We start from the raw sequence: 18,145 nt of genomic DNA, 5'->3' as shown, positions 1-18,145 counted from the left end.
ATGTTTGAGGACCTGATTGAAGCCTTCTGTGGTCTGGAGCCTCAGGTGTCTCCGGGGGGCGGGGCCTGCCACAGGGGGCGGGGCCTGGATGAGATGGAGGGGGCGGAGTCCAGTCTGAGCGTTGGACAGTTCGTCCTCTGTCATTGGTCGGATGGACTCTACTACCTGGGCAAGATCCAGAGGGTGAGCTGTGATTGGCTGCTGTAATCTCTGTGCTGTGATTGGCTGCTGCTGTAATCTCTGTGCTGTGATTGGCTGCTGCTGTAATCTCTGTGCTGTGATTGGCTGCTGTAATCTCTGTGCTGTGATTGGCTGCTGCTGTAATCTCTGTGCTGTGATTGGCTGCTGCTGTAATCTCTGTGCTGTGATTGGCTGCTGTAATCTCTGTGCTGTGATTGGCTGCTGCTGTAATCTCTGTGCTGTGATTGGCTGCTGTAATCTCTGTGCTGTGATTGGCTGCTGTAATCTCTGTGCTGTGATTGGCTGCTGCTGTAATCTCTGTGCTGTGATTGGCTGCTGTAATCTCTGTGCTGTGATTGGCTGCTGCTGTAATCTCTGTGCTGTGATTGGCTGCTGCTGTAATCTCTGTGCTGTGATTGGCTGCTGCTGTAAATCTCTGCTGTGATTGGCTGCTGTAATCTCTGTGCTGTGATTGGCTGCTGTAATCTCTGTGCTGTGATTGGCTGCTGTAATCTCTGTGCTGTGATTGGCTGCTGCTGTAATCTCTGTGCTGTGATTGGCTGCTGCTGTAATCTCTGTGCTGTGATTGGCTGCTGCTGTAATCTCTGTGCTGTGATTGGCTGCTGTAATCTCTGTGCTATGATTGGCTGCTGTAATCTCTGTGCTGTGATTGGCTGCTGTAATCTCTGTGCTGTGATTGGCTGCTGCTGTAATCTCTGTGCTGTGATTGGCTGCTGTAATCTCTGTGCTGTGATTGGCTGCTGTAATCTCTGTGCTGTGATTGGCTGCTGTAATCTCTGTGCTGTGATTGGCTGCTGCTGTAATCTCTGTGCTGTGATTGGCTGCTGCTGTAATCTCTGTGCTGTGATTGGCTGCTGCTGTAATCTCTGTGCTGTGATTGGTGCACAGGTCAGCCCCCCCAGGCAGAGCTGCTTCGTCACATTTGAGGACAACTCCAAGTTCTGGGTCCTCTGGAAGGACATCCAACATGGTGAGAGACAGACAGGTAGACATCCAACATGGTGAGAGACAGACAGGTAGACATCCAACACGGTGAGAGACAGACAGGTAGACATCCAACACGGTGAGAGACAGACAGGTAGACATCCAACACGGTGAGAGACAGACAGGTAGAGAGGGAGACATCCAACACGGTGAGAGACAGACAGGTAGACATCCAACATGGTGAGAGACAGACAGGTAGACATCCAACACGGTGAGAGACAGACAGGTAGACATCCAACACGGTGAGAGACAGACAGGTAGACATCCAACACGGTGAGAGACAGACAGGTAGACATCCAACACGGTGAGAGACAGACAGGTAGAGAGGGAGACATCCAACACGATGAGAGACAGACAGGTAGACATCCAACATGGTGAGAGACAGACAGGTAGACATCCAACACGGTGAGAGACAGACAGGTAGACATCCAACACGGTGAGAGACAGACAGGTAGAGAGGGAGACATCCAACACGGTGAGAGACAGACAGGTAGAGAGGGAGACAGACAGGTACGGAGACAGACAGGTACGGAGACAGACAGGTACGGAGACAGACAGGTGTGAGAGAGAGAGAGAGAGAGAGAGACAGGAGAGAGACAGACAGGTAGAGACAGACGGGTACAGTCTGATGTCAATCATAATCTGTTGTCCAATCACGTTGCAGCTGGAGTTCCGGGGGAGGAGCCTCGCTGCTCTGTGTGTCAGGAGGCGGAGCCAAACTCTGACAGCCAATCAGAACACAGCAATCACATCCTCATCTGTGGGAAGTGTGGCATCGGTGAGTGAGACAGGCAGGCTGTGAGACAGGCAGGTTGCTACAGTGCTAATGTTGGTTAAGCTAGTCTCTCTCACCTGTCTCTCTCTCACCTGTCTCTCTCTCACCTGTCTCTCTCTCACCTGTCTGTCTCTCTCTCACCTGTCTGTCTCTCACCTGTCTGTCTCTCTCTCACCTGTCTGTCTCTCACCTGTCTGTCTCTCTCTCACCTGTCTGTCTCTCTCTCACCTGTCTGTCTCTCACCTGTCTGTCTCTCTCTCACCTGTCTGTCTCTCACCTGTCTGTCTCTCACCTGTCTGTCTCTCTCTCACCTATCTGTCTCTCACCTGTCTTGTCTCTCTCTCACCTGTCTGTCTCTCACCTGTCTTGTCTCCTTGTCTCTCACCTGTCTGTCTCTCACCTGTCTTGTCTCCTTGTCTCTCACCTGTCTGTCTCTCACCTGTCGGTCTGTCTCCCACCTGTCTGTCTCTCACCTGTCTGTTTCTCACCTGTCTCTCTCTCACCTGTCTGTCTCTCACCTGTCTGTTTCTCACCTGTCTCTCTCTCACCTGTCTGTCTCTCACCTGTCTGTCTGTCCCTCACCTGTCTCTCTCTCACCTGTCTGTCTCTCACCTGTCTGTCTCTCACCTGTCTCTCTCTCACCTGTCTCTCTCTCACCTGTCTGTCTCTCACCTGTCTGTCTCTCACCTGTCTCTCTCTCACCTGTCTGTTTCTCACCTGTCTCTCTCTCACCTGTCTGTCTCTCACCTGTCTGTCTGTCCCTCACCTGTCTCTCTCTCACCTGTCTGTCTCTCACCTGTCTGTCTCTCACCTGTCTCTCTCTCACCTGTCTCTCTCTCACCTGTCTGTCTCTCACCTGTCTGTCTCTCACCTGTCTCTCTCTCACCTGTCTGTCTCTCAGGGTTCCATCAGCAGTGCCATGTCCCTCCTGTAGAGGGCAGCATCAGCCTCAGTCCCTGGTTCTGTCGACGCTGTGTCTTTGCTCTGGCTGTCAGGGTACACACACACACACACACAGACACACACACACACACACACACACACACACACACACACACACACAGAGACACACACACACAGACACACAGACACACACACACACAGACACACACACACACAGACACACACAGACACACACACACACACAGACACACACACACACAGAGACACACAGAGACACAGACACACACACACACACACAGAGACACACACACACACACACACACACACACAGACACACAGACACACACACACACAGACACACAGACACACACACACACACACAGAGACACACAGACACACACACACAGACACACACAAACACACACACACAGGTGCCTGTCTGTCTGTCTGTCTGTCCTCCTGTCTGTCTGTGTGCCTGTCTGTCTGTCCTCCTGTCTGTCTGTGTGCCTGTCTGTCTGTCCTCCTGCCTGTCTGTCTGTGTACCTGTCTGCCTGTCTGTCTGTGTACCTGTCTCTCTGCCTGTCTGTCTGACTGCCTGTCTCTCTGACTGCCTGTCTGTCTGTCCTCCTGTCTGTCTGTCTGTCCTCCTGTCTGTCTGTCTGTCCTCCTGCCTGTCTGTCTGTGTACCTGTCTGTCTGACTGCCTGTGTACCTGTCTGTCCTCCTGCCTGTCTGTCTGTGTGACTGACTGCCTGTGTACCTGTCTGTCCTCCTGCCTGTCTGTCTGTGTGACTGCCTGTCTGTGTACCTGTCCTCCTGCCTGTCTGTCTGTCTCTCCTCCTGCCTGTCTGTCTCTCTGTCTGTCTGCCTGTCTGTCTCTCTGTCTGTCTGCCTGTGTACCTGTCTGACTGACCTCCTGTCTGCCTGTCTCTCTGCCTGTGTACCTGTCTCTCTGCCTGTGTACCTGTCTGTGTGACCTCCTGTGTGTCCCTCCCCACAGAAGGGGGGTGCTCTGAAGAAGGGTCCTGTGTACCTGTCTGTCTCTCTGCCTGTCTGTCTGACTGCCTGTCTGCGTGTCTCTCCCCACAGAAGGGGGGTGCTCTGAAGAAGGGTCCTGTGTACCTGTCTCTCTGCCTGTCTGTCTGTCTGTGTACCTGTCTGTCTGCCTGTGTACCTGTCTGTCTGACTGTCTGTGTGTCCCTCCCCACAGAAGGGGGGTGCTCTGAAGAAGGGTCCTGTGTACCTGTCTGACTGACCTCCTGTCTGTCTCTCCCCACAGAAGGGGGGTGCTCTGAAGAAGGGTCCTGTGTACCTGTCTGTCTGACCTCCTGTCTGTCTCTCCCCACAGAAGGGGGGTGCTCTGAAGAAGGGTCCTGTGTACCTGTCTCTCCTCCTGCCTGTCTGTCTGACCTCCTGTCTGTCTCTCTCCCCACAGAAGGGGGGTGCTCTGAAGAAGGGTCCTGTGGCCCGGGCTCTGTCAGCCATGAAGCAGGTGCTGCTGTACGAGCTGAGCTCTCTGGACTGGGACTCGCAGCACCGCACCAACCAGCAGCAGTGTTACTGCTACTGTGGAGGCCCCGGAGAGTAAGACGGCCAATCACAGCGCAGCTTACTGAGGGACACGCCCCCAACAGGACCAACACCATCTCACTGTGTCTCTGTGTCTCTGTGTGTGTCTGTGTGTGTGTGTGTGTGTGTCTGTGTGTGTGTGTGTGTGTGTGTGTGTGTGTGTGTGTGTGTGTGTGTGTGTGTGTGTGTGTGTGTGTGTGTGTGTGTGTGTGTGTGTGTGTGTGTGTGTGTGTGTGTGTGTGTGTGTGTGTGTGTGTGTGTGTGTGTGTGTCTCTGTGTGTGTGTGTGTGTGTGTGTCTCTGTGTGTGTGTGTGTGTGTGTGTGTGTGTGTGTGTGTGTGTGTGTCTGTGTGTGTGTGTGTGTGTGTGTGTGTGTGTGTGTGTGTGTGTGTGTGTGTGTGTGTGTCTCTGTGTGTGTGTGTGTGTGTGTGTCTCTCTGTGTGTGTGTGTGTGTGTGTGTGTGTGTGTGTGTGTGTGTGTGTGTGTGTGTGTGTGTGTGTGTGTGTGTGTGTGTGTGTGTGTGTGTGTGTGTGTGTGTGTGTGTGTGTGTGTGTGTGTGTGTGTGTGTGTGTGTGTGTGTGTGTGTGTGTGTGTGTGTGTGTGTGTGTGTGTGTGTGTGTGTGTGTGTGTGTGTGTGTGTGTGTGTGTGTGTGTGTGTGTGTGTGTGTGTGTGTGTGTGTGTGTGTGTGTGTGTGTGTGTGTGTGTGTGTAGGTGGTACCTGAAGATGCTGCAGTGCTTCAGGTGTCAGCAGTGGTTCCATGAAGCCTGTACCCAGAGTCTGCAGGAGGCCATGATGTTTGGAGACAGGTGCTGCTCCTCTCCTCCTCCTCTCCTCCTCCTCCTCCTCCTCTCCTCCTCCTCTCCTCCTCCTCTCCTCCTCCTCCTCCTCTCCTCCTCCTCTCCTCCTCCTCTCCTCCTCTCCTCCTCCTCCTCTCCTCTTCCTCTCCTCCTCCTCTCCTCCTCCTCCTCCTCTTCCTCCTCCTCCTCCTCCTCTCCTCCTCCTCTCCTCCTCCTGCTCCTCCTCCTCTTCCTCTCCTCCTCCTCCTCCTCCTCCTCCTCTCCTCCTCCTCTCCTCCTCCTGCTCCTCCTCCTCTTCCTCTCCTCCTCCTCCTCCTCCTCCTCCTCTCCTCCTCCTCCTCCTCCTGCTCCTCCTCCTCTTCCTCTCCTCCTCCTCCTCCTCCTCTCCCCCCCCCTCCTCTCCTCCTCCTCTCCTCCAGGTTCTACCTCTTCCTGTGTGCGGTGTGTAATAAGGGCGTGGAGTACGTGCGGCGCCTGTCCCTGTCTAACCTCCTCTCCTCCTCCTCCTCTCCTCCTCCTCTCCTCCTCCTCTCCTCCCCCTCCTCCTCCTCTCCTCTCCTCCTCCTCTCCTCTCCTCCTCCTCCTCCTCCTCTCCTCCTCCCCCCCCTCCTCCTCTCCCCCCCCCCCTCCTCTCTCCTCCTCCAGGTTCTACCTCTTCCTGTGTGCGGTGTGTAATAAGGGCGTGGAGTACGTGCGGCGCCTGTCCCTCTCTAACCTCCTCCTCCTCCTCTCCTCCTCCTCCTCCTCCTCCTCCTCTCCTCTCCTCCTCCTCCTCTCCTCCTCCTCCCCCTCCCCCCCCTCTCCTCCTCTCCTCCTCCAGGTTCTACCTCTTCCTGTGTGCGGTGTGTAATAAGGGCGTGGAGTACGTGCGGCGCCTGTCCCTGTCTAACCTCCTCTCCTCCTCCTCTCCCCCTCTCCCCCTCTCCTCCTCCTCCCCCCCCCCTCCTCCTCTCCTCCTCCCCCTCTCCCCCTCCTCCTCCTCCTCTCCTCCAGGTTCTACCTCTTCCTGTGTGCGGTGTGTAATAAGGGCGTGGAGTACGTGCGGCGCCTGTCCCTGCGCTGGGTGGACCTGGTGCACCTGGTCCTCTATAACTTGTCCGTCAGCAGCAAGAAGAAATACTTTGAGCTGGACGAGATCCTGGCCTTCGTCTCCGCCCACTGGGACCACCTGCAGCTGGGCAAGGTGCTCAAGTGTGCCCAAGTGTGCCCAAGTGTGCTCAACTCTGCTAAACTGTGCCCAAGTGTGCTAAACTGTGCCCAAGTGTGCTAAACTCTGCTAAACTGTGCTCAAGTGTGCTAAACTCTGCCCAAGTGTGCTAAACTCTGTCAAAGTGTGCTAAACTCAGCCCAAGTGTGCTAAACTCTGCCCAAGTGTGCTAAACTCTGCTAAACTGTGCTCAAGTGTGCTAAACTCTGCCCAACTGTGCCAAACTCTGCCGAACCGGTCTGTACCCCACTGAACCGGTCTGTACCCCAGTGAACTGGTCTGTACCCCAGTGAACCGGTCTGTACCCCAGTGAACCGGTCTGTACCCCAGTGAACCGGTCTGTACCCCAGTGAACCGGTCTGTACCCCACTGAACCGGACTGTACCCCAGTGAACCAGACTGTACCCCACTGAACCGGACTGTACCCCAGTGAACCGGACTGTACCCCAGTGAACCGGTCTGTACCCCAGTGAACCGGTCTGTACCCCAGTGAACCGGTCTGTACCCCAGTGAACCGGTCTGTACCCCAGTGAACCGGACTGTACCCCAGTGAACCGGTCTGTACCCCAGTGAACCGGTCTGTACCCCAGTGAACCGGTCTGTACCCCAGTGAACCGGTCTGTACCCCACTGAACCGGACTGTACCCCAGTGAACCAGACTGTACCCCACTGAACCGGACTGTACCCCAGTGAACCAGACTGTACCCCACTGAACCGGACTGTACCCCAGTGAACCGGACTGTACCCCAGTGAACCGGACTGTACCCCAGTGAACCAGACTGTACCCCAGTGAACCAGACTGTACCCCAGTGAACCGGACTGTACCCCAGTGAACTGGTCTGTACCCCAGTGAACTGGTCTGTACCCCAGTGAACCGGTCTGTACCCCAGTGAACCGGTCTGTACCCCAGTGAACCGGTCTGTACCCCAGTGAACCGGTCTGTACCCCACTGAACCGGACTGTACCCCAGTGAACCAGACTGTACCCCACTGAACCGGACTGTACCCCAGTGAACCAGACTGTACCCCACTGAACCGGACTGTACCCCAGTGAACCGGACTGTACCCCAGTGAACCGGACTGTACCCCAGTGAACCAGACTGTACCCCACTGAACCGGACTGTACCCCAGTGAACCGGACTGTACCCCAGTGAACCGGACTGTACCCCAGTGAACCGGACTGTACCCCACTGAACCGGACTGTACCCCAGTGAAGCGGTCTGTACCCCAGTGAACCGGACTGTACCCCAGTGAACCGGACTGTACCCCACTGAACCGGACTGTACCCCAGTGAACCGGACTGTACCCCACTGAACCGGACTGTACCCCACTGAACCGGACTGTACCCCAGTGAAGCGGTCTGTACCCCAGTGAACAAGACTGTACCCCAGTGAACCGGACTGTACCCCAGTGAACCGGACTGTACCCCAGTGAACCGGACTGTACCCCAGTGAACCGGACTGTACCCCAGTGAACCGGACTGTACCCCAGTGAACCGGACTGTACCCCAGTGAAGCGGTCTGACCCTGTCCCCCTGTCTCTTGTGTAGCTGTCCAACACTCCTCCGGCAGAGAGGGGGCAGCACCTGCTGGACGCTCTGAATAAGTACAAGAGCAAGTAAGAACCTCCCCTCTGAGTCCTGAGCACTGGTTCTTCCCTCTGCAGGGTCTTGGGTTACATTAAGACCGTGTCTGTGTCCAGGTTCCTCTGTGGGAAGGAGATCAAGAAGAGGAAGTGCATCTTTCGCCTGAGGACCAGGGTCCCTCCCAACCCCCCCTCCAAACTCTTTCCTGAGCGCGCTCACACTGATGGAGGGCAGGGCCGCAAGAATGGGGCGGTCCGGAACAGGTACTCTCATCGCTTACCAGGAAGTAGTCCAGTTTGTAGTCCTAAAACCAGGAGGTAGTCCAGTTTGTAGTCCTTAAACCAGGAGGTAGTCCAGTTTGTAGTCCTTAAACCAGGAGGTAGTCCAGTTTGTAGTCCTTAAACCAGGGGGTAGTCCAGTTTTTAGTCCTAAAACCAGGGGGTAGTCCAGTTTGTAGTCCTTAAACCAGGAAGTAGTCCAGTTTGTAGTCCTTAAACCAGGAGGTAGTCCAGTTTGTAGTCCTAAAACCAGGAGGTAGTCCAGTTTGTAGTCCTTAAACCAGGAGGTAGTCCAGTTTGTAGTCCTAAAACCAGGGGGTAGTCCAGTTTGTAGTCCTTAAACCAGGAGGTAGTCCAGTTTGTAGTCCTAAAACCAGGGGGTAGTCCAGTTTGTAGTCCTTAAACCAGGAAGTAGTCCAGTTTGTAGTCCTTAAACCAGGAGGTAGTCCAGTTTGTAGTCCCAAAACCAGGAGGTAGTCCAGTTTGTAGTCCTTAAACCAGGAGGTAGAACAGTTTGTAGTCCTAAAACCAGGAGGTAGTCCAGTTTGTAGTCCTAAAACCAGGAGGTAGTCCAGTTTGTAGTCCTTAAACCAGGAAGTAGTCCAGTTTGTAGTCCTTAAACCAGGAAGTAGTCCAGTTTGTAGTCCTTAAACCAGGAGGTAGAACAGTTTGTAGTCCTAAAACCAGGAGGTAGTCCAGTTTGTAGTCCTTAAACCAGGAGGTAGTCCAGTTTGTAGTCCTAAAACCAGGAGGTAGTCCAGTTTGTAGTCCTTAAACCAGGAAGTAGTCCAGTTTGTAGTCCTTAAACCAGGAGGTAGAACAGTTTGTAGTCCTAAAACCAGGAGGTAGTCCAGTTTGTAGTCCTAAAACCAGGAGGTAGTCCAGTTTGTAGTCCTTAAACCAGGAAGTAGTCCAGTTTTTAGTCCTTAAACCAGGAAGTAGTCCAGTTTGTAGTCCTCAAACCAGGAGGTAGTCCAGTTTGTAGTCCTAAAACCAGGAGGTAGTCCAGTTTGTAGTCCTTAAACCAGGAAGTAGTCCAGTTTGTAGTCCTTAAACCAGGAGGTAGTCCAGTTTGTAGTCCTCAAACCAGGAGGTAGTCCAGTTTGTAGTCCTAAAACCAGGAGGTAGTCCAGTTTGTAGTCCTTAAACCAGGAAGTAGTCCAGTTTGTAGTCCTTAAACCAGGAAGTAGTCCAGTTTGTAGTCCTTAAACCAGGAGGTAGAACAGTTTGTAGTCCTAAAACCAGGAGGTAGTCCAGTTTGTAGTCCTTAAACCAGGAGGTAGTCCAGTTTGTAGTCCTAAAACCAGGAGGTAGTCCAGTTTGTAGTCCTTAAACCAGGAAGTAGTCCAGTTTGTAGTCCTTAAACCAGGAGGTAGTCCAGTTTGTAGTCCCAAAACCAGGAGGTAGTCCAGTTTGTAGTCCTAAAACCAGGAGGTAGTCCAGTTTGTAGTCCTTAAACCAGGAAGTAGTCCAGTTTTTAGTCCTTAAACCAGGAAGTAGTCCAGTTTGTAGTCCTAAAACCAGGAGGTAGTCCAGTTTGTAGTCCTTAAACCAGGAAGCAGTCCAGTTTGTAGTCCTTAAACCAGGAGGTAGTCCAGTTTGTAGTCCCAAAACCAGGAGGTAGTCCAGTTTGTAGTCCTTAAACCAGGAGGTAGAACAGTTTGTAGTCCTAAAACCAGGAGGTAGTCCAGTTTGTAGTCCTAAAACCAGGAGGTAGTCCAGTTTGTAGTCCTTAAACCAGGAAGTAGTCCAGTTTGTAGTCCTTAAACCAGGAAGTAGTCCAGTTTGTAGTCCTTAAACCAGGAGGTAGAACAGTTTGTAGTCCTAAAACCAGGAGGTAGTCCAGTTTGTAGTCCTTAAACCAGGAGGTAGTCCAGTTTGTAGTCCTAAAACCAGGAGGTAGTCCAGTTTGTAGTCCTTAAACCAGGAAGTAGTCCAGTTTGTAGTCCTTAAACCAGGAGGTAGAACAGTTTGTAGTCCTAAAACCAGGAGGTAGTCCAGTTTGTAGTCCTAAAACCAGGAGGTAGTCCAGTTTGTAGTCCTTAAACCAGGAAGTAGTCCAGTTTTTAGTCCTTAAACCAGGAAGTAGTCCAGTTTGTAGTCCTCAAACCAGGAGGTAGTCCAGTTTGTAGTCCTAAAACCAGGAGGTAGTCCAGTTTGTAGTCCTTAAACCAGGAAGTAGTCCAGTTTGTAGTCCTTAAACCAGGAGGTAGTCCAGTTTGTAGTCCTCAAACCAGGAGGTAGTCCAGTTTGTAGTCCTAAAACCAGGAGGTAGTCCAGTTTGTAGTCCTTAAACCAGGAAGTAGTCCAGTTTGTAGTCCTTAAACCAGGAAGTAGTCCAGTTTGTAGTCCTTAAACCAGGAGGTAGAACAGTTTGTAGTCCTAAAACCAGGAGGTAGTCCAGTTTGTAGTCCTTAAACCAGGAGGTAGTCCAGTTTGTAGTCCTAAAACCAGGAGGTAGTCCAGTTTGTAGTCCTTAAACCAGGAAGTAGTCCAGTTTGTAGTCCTTAAACCAGGAGGTAGTCCAGTTTGTAGTCCCAAAACCAGGAGGTAGTCCAGTTTGTAGTCCTAAAACCAGGAGGTAGTCCAGTTTGTAGTCCTTAAACCAGGAAGTAGTCCAGTTTTTAGTCCTTAAACCAGGAAGTAGTCCAGTTTGTAGTCCTAAAACCAGGAGGTAGTCCAGTTTGTAGTCCTTAAACCAGGAAGCAGTCCAGTTTGTAGTCCTTAAACCAGGAGGTAGTCCAGTTTGTAGTCCTAAAACCAGGAAGTAGTCCAGTTTGTAGTCCTAAAACCAGGAAGTAGTCCAGTTTGTAGTCCTAAAACCAGGAAGTAGTCCAGTTTGTAGTCCTCAAACCAGGAGGTAGAACAGTTTGTAGTCCTAAAACCAGGAAGTGGTCCAGTTTGTAGTCCTAAAACCAGGAAGTAGTCCAGTTTGTAGTCCTAAAACCAGGAAGTAGTCCAGTTGTTGGGTCCGATCCAGAACCGACCTGAAACCCTTTTCCTGTCATCAGTGCTTCGGCCGAGAGGAGGAAGAGGAAATCCAAGTGGCTCCTTGAGAACGCCATTCCTAACGTAAGACCCTCACCCCAGACCCCCCCTCACCCCAGACCACCCCACCCCCCCCCCCTCACCCCCCCCCCCCTCACCCCTCACCCCAGACCCCCCCCTCAGCCCGGATCCTTCTGTGTCTGTGAGTCCCTCAAAGACCGAAGACTTAGACTGTGTGTGTGTGTGTGTCCGTGTTTGTAGAACGAGCTGTCCTGCAGCTGGACCTCCAACCATCACATGGCCAACATCTTTGACTTCACCCTGGACGAACTGCAGAGCCTCAAGAGGTGAGCGGGCTCAGGTACCGGGTCAGGGTCAGGCGCCGGGTCAGGTACAGGGTCGGGGCCAGGCGCCGGGGCGGGGTCAGGTGCCGGATCAAGGTCAGATGCCGGGGCGGGGTCAGGTACAGGGGCGGGGTCAGGTACAGGGTCGGGGTCAGGTACAGGGTCGGGGTCAGGTTCCTGGTCCGTCCCCGGGGGCGGGTCGGGGTCAGGGTCCTGGTCCGCGCCCGGTGGCGGGTCAGATCAGTGACCCGTGTTGTTGTCTCTCAGCAGCTCCAGCAGAACCGTCAGCATCGACCAGGACTCCACCGACGCCTCCACCTCCGGCTCCGCCTCCACCAGCGCCTCCTACCACCTCAGGTAACACCCCCCCCCCCCCCTTCACCCTCCGCCCTCCTGTGGCGCGGCGGTCCAGTCCACCGGGCGTCTCTGACCTTTGACCTCTGTGTCCTCAGACGGGTGGGCAGCAGGAAGAGGAAGCTTCCTAGCAACAGCTACAGCCAGTGGGCCAATCGCAGCGAGGCGGGGGAGGAGCCCTGTGGGGAGGACCAGGAAGCTTTGAGTCAGCTGGACACAGACTCCTCCCACTTCCTGTCCGACCCCTCCCACCTCCCGTCTGACTCCTCCCACCTGCACTCCTCCATCTCCTCGTACTTTGGCGTGGTGGGCCGACTCACCAACGGGGAGAAGTACCAGGTGTTGGCCCGCCGGGTCACGCCTCAGGGGACGGTCCAGTACCTGCTGGAGTGGGAGGGCACCACTCCTTATTAGGACGCTAGACCATGTGACGCTTTCCTCCAATCACGCTCTGTTTCTGTTTGATGCTGGTTAGAGGTGTGACGGCGCCGAGGCCACGGGGCGGTCCAGAGTCACGAGGCCACGGGGCGGTCCAGAGTCAACGAGGCCACGGGGCGGTCCAGAGTCAACGAGGCCACGGGGCGGTCCAGAGTCCACGGGACCTGGACCAAACCCTTAAACAGGTTCTGCTTCAGTGTGAAACAGCTGCCACCCTCCAACCCGGGTGCTCAGGGACCTGACACCCTTTCAAAATAAGAGCTCCGGGTCCAAACGGAACAGAACCAACATGTGAAGGATCAGGAAGGAAAGAGGTCAAAGGTCAATGATGATGTTTTTAAAACTGTTCAAACAACGGGAACACCAGGCTCCCACAGGAAGTCTTATTGTGAAAGGGTGTCAGGTCAGACTGGAGGTTCAGCACTTGCCCGTTGTGAATCCCCAGGTTTTTCCTTGTACGCCACAGCGCCGGCCCCCTCTGGACCCGTGCAGAAGTGACCGCACCGTGACGAGTCAGTACCAACACCTGCACCTACACCGCTAACGCTAATGCTAAAGCTAATGCTAACGTAAACAAAAACAAACACAGGATCAAAGCTGAGCACGAAAAACAATCAGTGTTTAAAGAAACGACCAAAGACTGAACACACACACACACACATGTACACACACACACATGTACACACACACAGACAGACACACACACATGTTAAAATAGCGACCCTGTTGAGTAACGTTCACTCAGTAGAGTCACTATAGTGTTAAATGTATTATGCTCTGTTCTCTGTTTGTTGTCAGACTTGTTTCTTCTTCTCTGACTCGTTCAGACGCTCCTGTAACTTCCTGTAGTTTCCTTTAGCTTCCTGTAACTTCCTGTAGTTTCCTTTAGCTTCCTGTAACTTCCTGTAGTTTCCTGTGGCCCCGCCCCCAGCTGTCAAACAGCACGCCACTGACCCTGATGATGTTTAACACCTGAGCAGAGAAGCACTTCACCTGACCCCGCCCCCAGGAGGTTAGACCCGCCCACACAACACATGACCACGCCCTCAGGAAGCCAGACCCGCCCCCAAGAGGTTAAACCCGCCCACACTTCACCTGACCCCGCCCTGAGGAAGCCAGACCCGCCCCCAGGAGGTTAGACCCGCCCACATGACACATGATCCGCCCCCATGAGGTTAGACCCGCCCACACGACATGACCACATCCTACATACGTTGCGCCCTATAGCACCACATAACCACGCCCCGATGTTGCTACGTGACCCCCTGAGTGTGTTAACCACGCCCTGCGCGTTAGCCCCTCCCCCTGCTGTGGCGTAACCACGCCCTGCGCGTTAGCCCCTCCCCCTATTTTGACGTTACCACGCCCCCAGCGTGTTTGGCGTCGGACCAAAGACTACAAACATGTCCCCCTCCTGAAGGCTCAGACTCCCATGATGCACTGTTTCTTGCACTATGGTCACGTTCAGTATCTATGCAACACATTGATCATGTTAGCTCGAAGCTAACCCGGCCCATTGGTTTGAATGAGGAATGCTAACAGTGCTAACAGTTCAACTGTCACTCTGTCACTTTAAACCTGCAGCTCCTCCTGCTGCCATGGTAACCATGCTCCCCTCCCATTGGCCTGTTGGACTTGTTTTGATCATGTGACTGTTTCCTGTTCAGCCGACCAATCAGCTGCCAGCTTTCTCTGGAATAAAAAAAACTTTGACCTTTGAACCTGTCTCTGTGTGTGTGTGAGTCTCTGAGTGTGTGTGTCTGTGCGTGCCTGAGTGTATGTGTGTGTGCGTACCTGTGTGTGTGTGTCTGTGTGTGTGTGCGTGCGTACCTGTGTGTGTGATTGTACCTGTGTGTGTGTGCGTGTCAGAGTGTGAGTGAGTGTGTCTCTGGTGTGTGTGCAGTGAGAGTGACAGCTGATAATCTCATTAAAGGTTTTAAACGACGAAGAAACAAAACACAACAGTTCAGGAGTGTGAAGACAGACGGGAGGACAGAGAGACAGACGGGAGGACAGAGAGACAGACGGGAGGACAGAGAGACAGACGGGAGGACAGAGAGACAGACGGGAGGACAGAGAGACAGACGGGAGGACAGAGAGACAGACGGGTGGACAGAGAGACAGACGGGAGGACAGAGAGACAGACGGGAGGACAGAGAGACAGACGGGAGGACAGAGAGACAGACGGGTGGACAGAGAGACAGACGGGAGGACAGAGAGACAGACGGGTGGAAAGACAGACAGACGGGAGGACAGAGAGACAGACGGGAGGACAGAGAGAGACAGACGGGTGGACAGAGAGACAGACGGGAGGACAGAGAGACAGACGGGAGGACAGAGAGACAGACGGGTGGACAGAGAGACAGACGGGAGGACAGAGAGACAGACGGGTGGACAGAGAGACAGACGGGTGGACAGAGAGACAGACGGGAGGACAGAGAGACAGGAAGCTAAAGTTTTCTCACAGACTGAAGGAACCACCACCGCTGAAGGGTCTCCAGGTCCAGGTCCCACCCTGAGGGTCCAGGTCCCACCCTGAGGAGGGTCTGCAGGTCCAGGTCCCACCCTGAGGAGGGTCTGCAGGTCCAGGTCCCACCCTGAGGAGGGTCTGCAGGTCCAGGTCCCACCCTGAGGAGGGTCTGCAGGTCCAGGTCCCACCCTGAGGAGGGTCTGCAGGTCCAGGTTCCACCCTGAGTTAGCTAATGAACATGCTAACTAACTCATTGTCATGCTAACTCTTTATCATGCTAACTCATTATCATGCTAACTAACTAATTAACATGCTAACTCATTGTCATGCTAACTCTTTATCATGCTACCTCATTATCATGCTAACTAACTAATTAACATGCTAACTCATTATTGTGCTAACTCATTATCATGCTAACTAACTCATTAACATGCTAACTCATTAGCATGCTAACTAACTCATTAACATGCTAACTCATTATCATGCTAACTAACTCATTATCATGCTAACTCATTATCATGCTAACTAACTCATTAACATGCTAACTCATTAGCATGCTAACTAACTCATTAACATACTGTGTGTCTCAGGAGCCTGTTGTTGTTGTGATGGAGGAGCTGGTCAAACACCTGTCCAGGTGTCAACACCTGGGCTGGATGAATGTGACAGGTGAGAGGGTGACAGGTGAGAGGGTGAATGTGACAGGTGAGAGGGTGAAGGTGAGAGGGTGACAGGTGAGAGGATGAATGTGACAGGTGAGAGGGTGAAGGTGAGAGGATGAATGTGACAGGTGAGAGGGTGAATGTGACAGGTGAGAGGGTGAAGGTGACAGGTGAGAGGATGAATGTGACAGGTGAGAGGGTGAATGTGACAGGTGAGAGGATGAATGTGACAGGTGAGAGGGTGAATGTGACAGGTGAGAGGGTGAATGTGACAGGTGAGAGGGTGAATGTGACAGGTGAGAGGATGAAGGTGACAGGTGACAGGATGAAGGTGAGAGGTGAGAGGATGAAGGTGAGAGGGTGACAGGTGAGAGGGTGAATGTGACAGGTGAGAGGGTGAATGTGACAGGTGAGAGGATGAAGGTGAGAGGGTGAATGTGACAGGTGAGAGGATGAAGGGGACAGGTGAGAGGGTGACAGGTGAGAGGATGAATGTGACAGGTGAGAAGGTGAGAGGGTGAAGGTGACAGGTGAGAGGATGAAGGTGACAGGTGAGAGGATGAATGTGACAGGTGAGAGGGTGAAGGTGAGAGGATGAAGGTGACAGGTGAGAGGATGAAGGTGACAGGTGAGAGGATGAAGGTGAGAGGATGAAGGTGACAGGTGAGAGGATGAAGGTGACAGGTGAGAGGATGAAGGTGACAGGTGAGAGGGTGAATGTGACAGGTGAGAGGGTGAATGTGACAGGTGAGAGGATGAAGGGGACAGGTGAGAGGGTGAAGGTGACAGGTGAGAGGATGAATGTGACAGGTGAGAAGGAGACAGGTGAGAGGGTGAAGGTGACAGGTGAGAGGATGAAGGTGACAGGTGAGAGGATGAAGGTGACAGGTGAGAGGGTGAAGGTGACAGGTGAGAGGATGAATGTGACAGGTGAGAGGGTGAATGTGACAGGTGAGAGGGTGAATGTGACAGGTGAGAGGTTGAATGTGAGAGGATGAAGGTGACAGGTGAGAGGATGAAGGTGACAGGTGAGAGGGTGAATGTGACAGGTGAGAGGGTGAAGGTGAGAGGATGAATGTGACAGGTGAGAGGGTGAATGTGAAAGGTGAGAGGATGAAGGTGACAGGTGAGAGGATGAAGGTGACAGGTGAGAGGATGAAGGGGACAGGTGAGAGGATGAATGTGACAGGTGAGAGGGTGAAGGTGAGAGGATGAATGTGACAGGTGAGAGGGTGAATGTGACAGGTGAGAGGGTGAATGTGACAGGTGAGAGGGTGACAGGTGAGAGGGTGAATGTGACAGGTGAGAGGATGAATGTGAGAGGATGAAGGGGACAGGTGAGAGGATGAATGTGACAGGTGAGAGGGTGAAGGTGAGAGGATGAATGTGACAGGTGAGAGGGTGAATGTGAAAGGTGAGAGGATGAATGTGACAGGTGAGAGGATGAATGTGACAGGTGAGAGGGTGAAGGTGAGAGGACGAATGTGACAGGTGAGAGGGTGACAGGTGAGAGGATGAAGGTGAGAGGTGAGAGGATGAATGTGACAGGTGAGAGGATGAAGGTGAGAGGTGAGAGGATGAATGTGACAGGTGAGAGGATGAAGGTGACAGGTGAGAGGGTGAAGGGGACAGGTGACCTAGCTCACCTGGAGGATCCAACATTAGCATGTTAGCATGACCTAGCTCACCTGGAGGATCCAACATTAGCATGTTAGCATGACCTAGCTCACCTGGAGGGTCCATCATTAGCATGTTAGCATGACCTAGCTCACCTGGAGGGTCCATCGTTAGCATGTTAGCATGACCTAGCTCACCTGGATGGTCCATCATTAGCATGTTAGCATGACCTAGCTCACCTGGAGGGTCCATCATTAGCATGTTAGCATGACCTAGCTCCCCTGGAGGGTCCATCATTAGCATGTTAGCAGTAGCCGTGTTAGTCTCGGCCATGATAGTGATGTCATGATGATGTCACAGATTTGAGGAGCGCCCCAGCTGATTGGCTGTCGTGCGGCCGGAGGGCGGAGCCTGAACTCTGGAGCCGGATGTTCTGCATCCTGTCGGAGACGGAGCTGCTGCTGCTCGACAACCTGGAGGTGAAACAGAGATTAACATGAGAAATATGAGAAATATGAAGTTTAATAAAGTCAATATAATAGTGATATATATATATATATAAAGCACTTTAACAGAGAAAGTGTTGCTCTGCAGCTGCATCCTCTGCTGCTGGCTGAGAGGGCGGAGTCCTGCACCGTCTGGTTGCTAAGATACACCCTCCATGTGACATCAGCGCCCTCTGGACACGCCCACAAAGGTAAAGAGGACGCAGTTCAAACACAAGAAGAAGAAGAAGAAGAAGAAGACAGACACACACACACACACACACACACAGACAGACACACACAGACAGACACACACAGACAGACAGACACACAGACAGACAGAGACACACAGACAGACACACACACACACACAGACAGACAGACACACACACAGACAGACACAGACAGACAGACACACAGACAGACAGAGACACACAGACAGACACACACACACACACAGACAGACAGTTAGAGACAGACGGACAGGTG

General features: G+C 53.0%; 1 protein-coding gene across 1 annotated transcript; it reads left to right on the top strand.

Moving 5' to 3' along the window:
* phf19 (PHD finger protein 19) lies at positions 1-12,733 on the top strand (the record flags this gene model as incomplete). Its single annotated transcript, XM_083911873.1, has 13 exons — positions 1-183; positions 1,090-1,171; positions 1,850-1,963; positions 2,862-2,956; positions 4,298-4,446; positions 5,143-5,238; positions 6,223-6,412; positions 7,985-8,052; positions 8,137-8,283; positions 11,310-11,370; positions 11,548-11,633; positions 11,898-11,987; positions 12,083-12,733. 13 exons carry the CDS (start codon positions 1-3, stop codon positions 12,396-12,398), a joined length of 1,677 nt encoding a protein of 558 aa, XP_083767999.1. The 3' UTR covers positions 12,399-12,733.
* Positions 12,734-18,145: the final 5,412 nt, after the last annotated feature.

The sequence above is a fragment of the Echiichthys vipera genome, assembly GCF_963691815.1.
Source record: "Echiichthys vipera genome assembly, chromosome: 4".
Lineage (NCBI taxonomy): Eukaryota > Metazoa > Chordata > Actinopteri > Perciformes > Trachinidae > Echiichthys > Echiichthys vipera.
The sequence above is the reverse complement of the archived record's forward strand: the minus strand, read 5'-3'. Positions and strand labels throughout refer to the sequence as shown.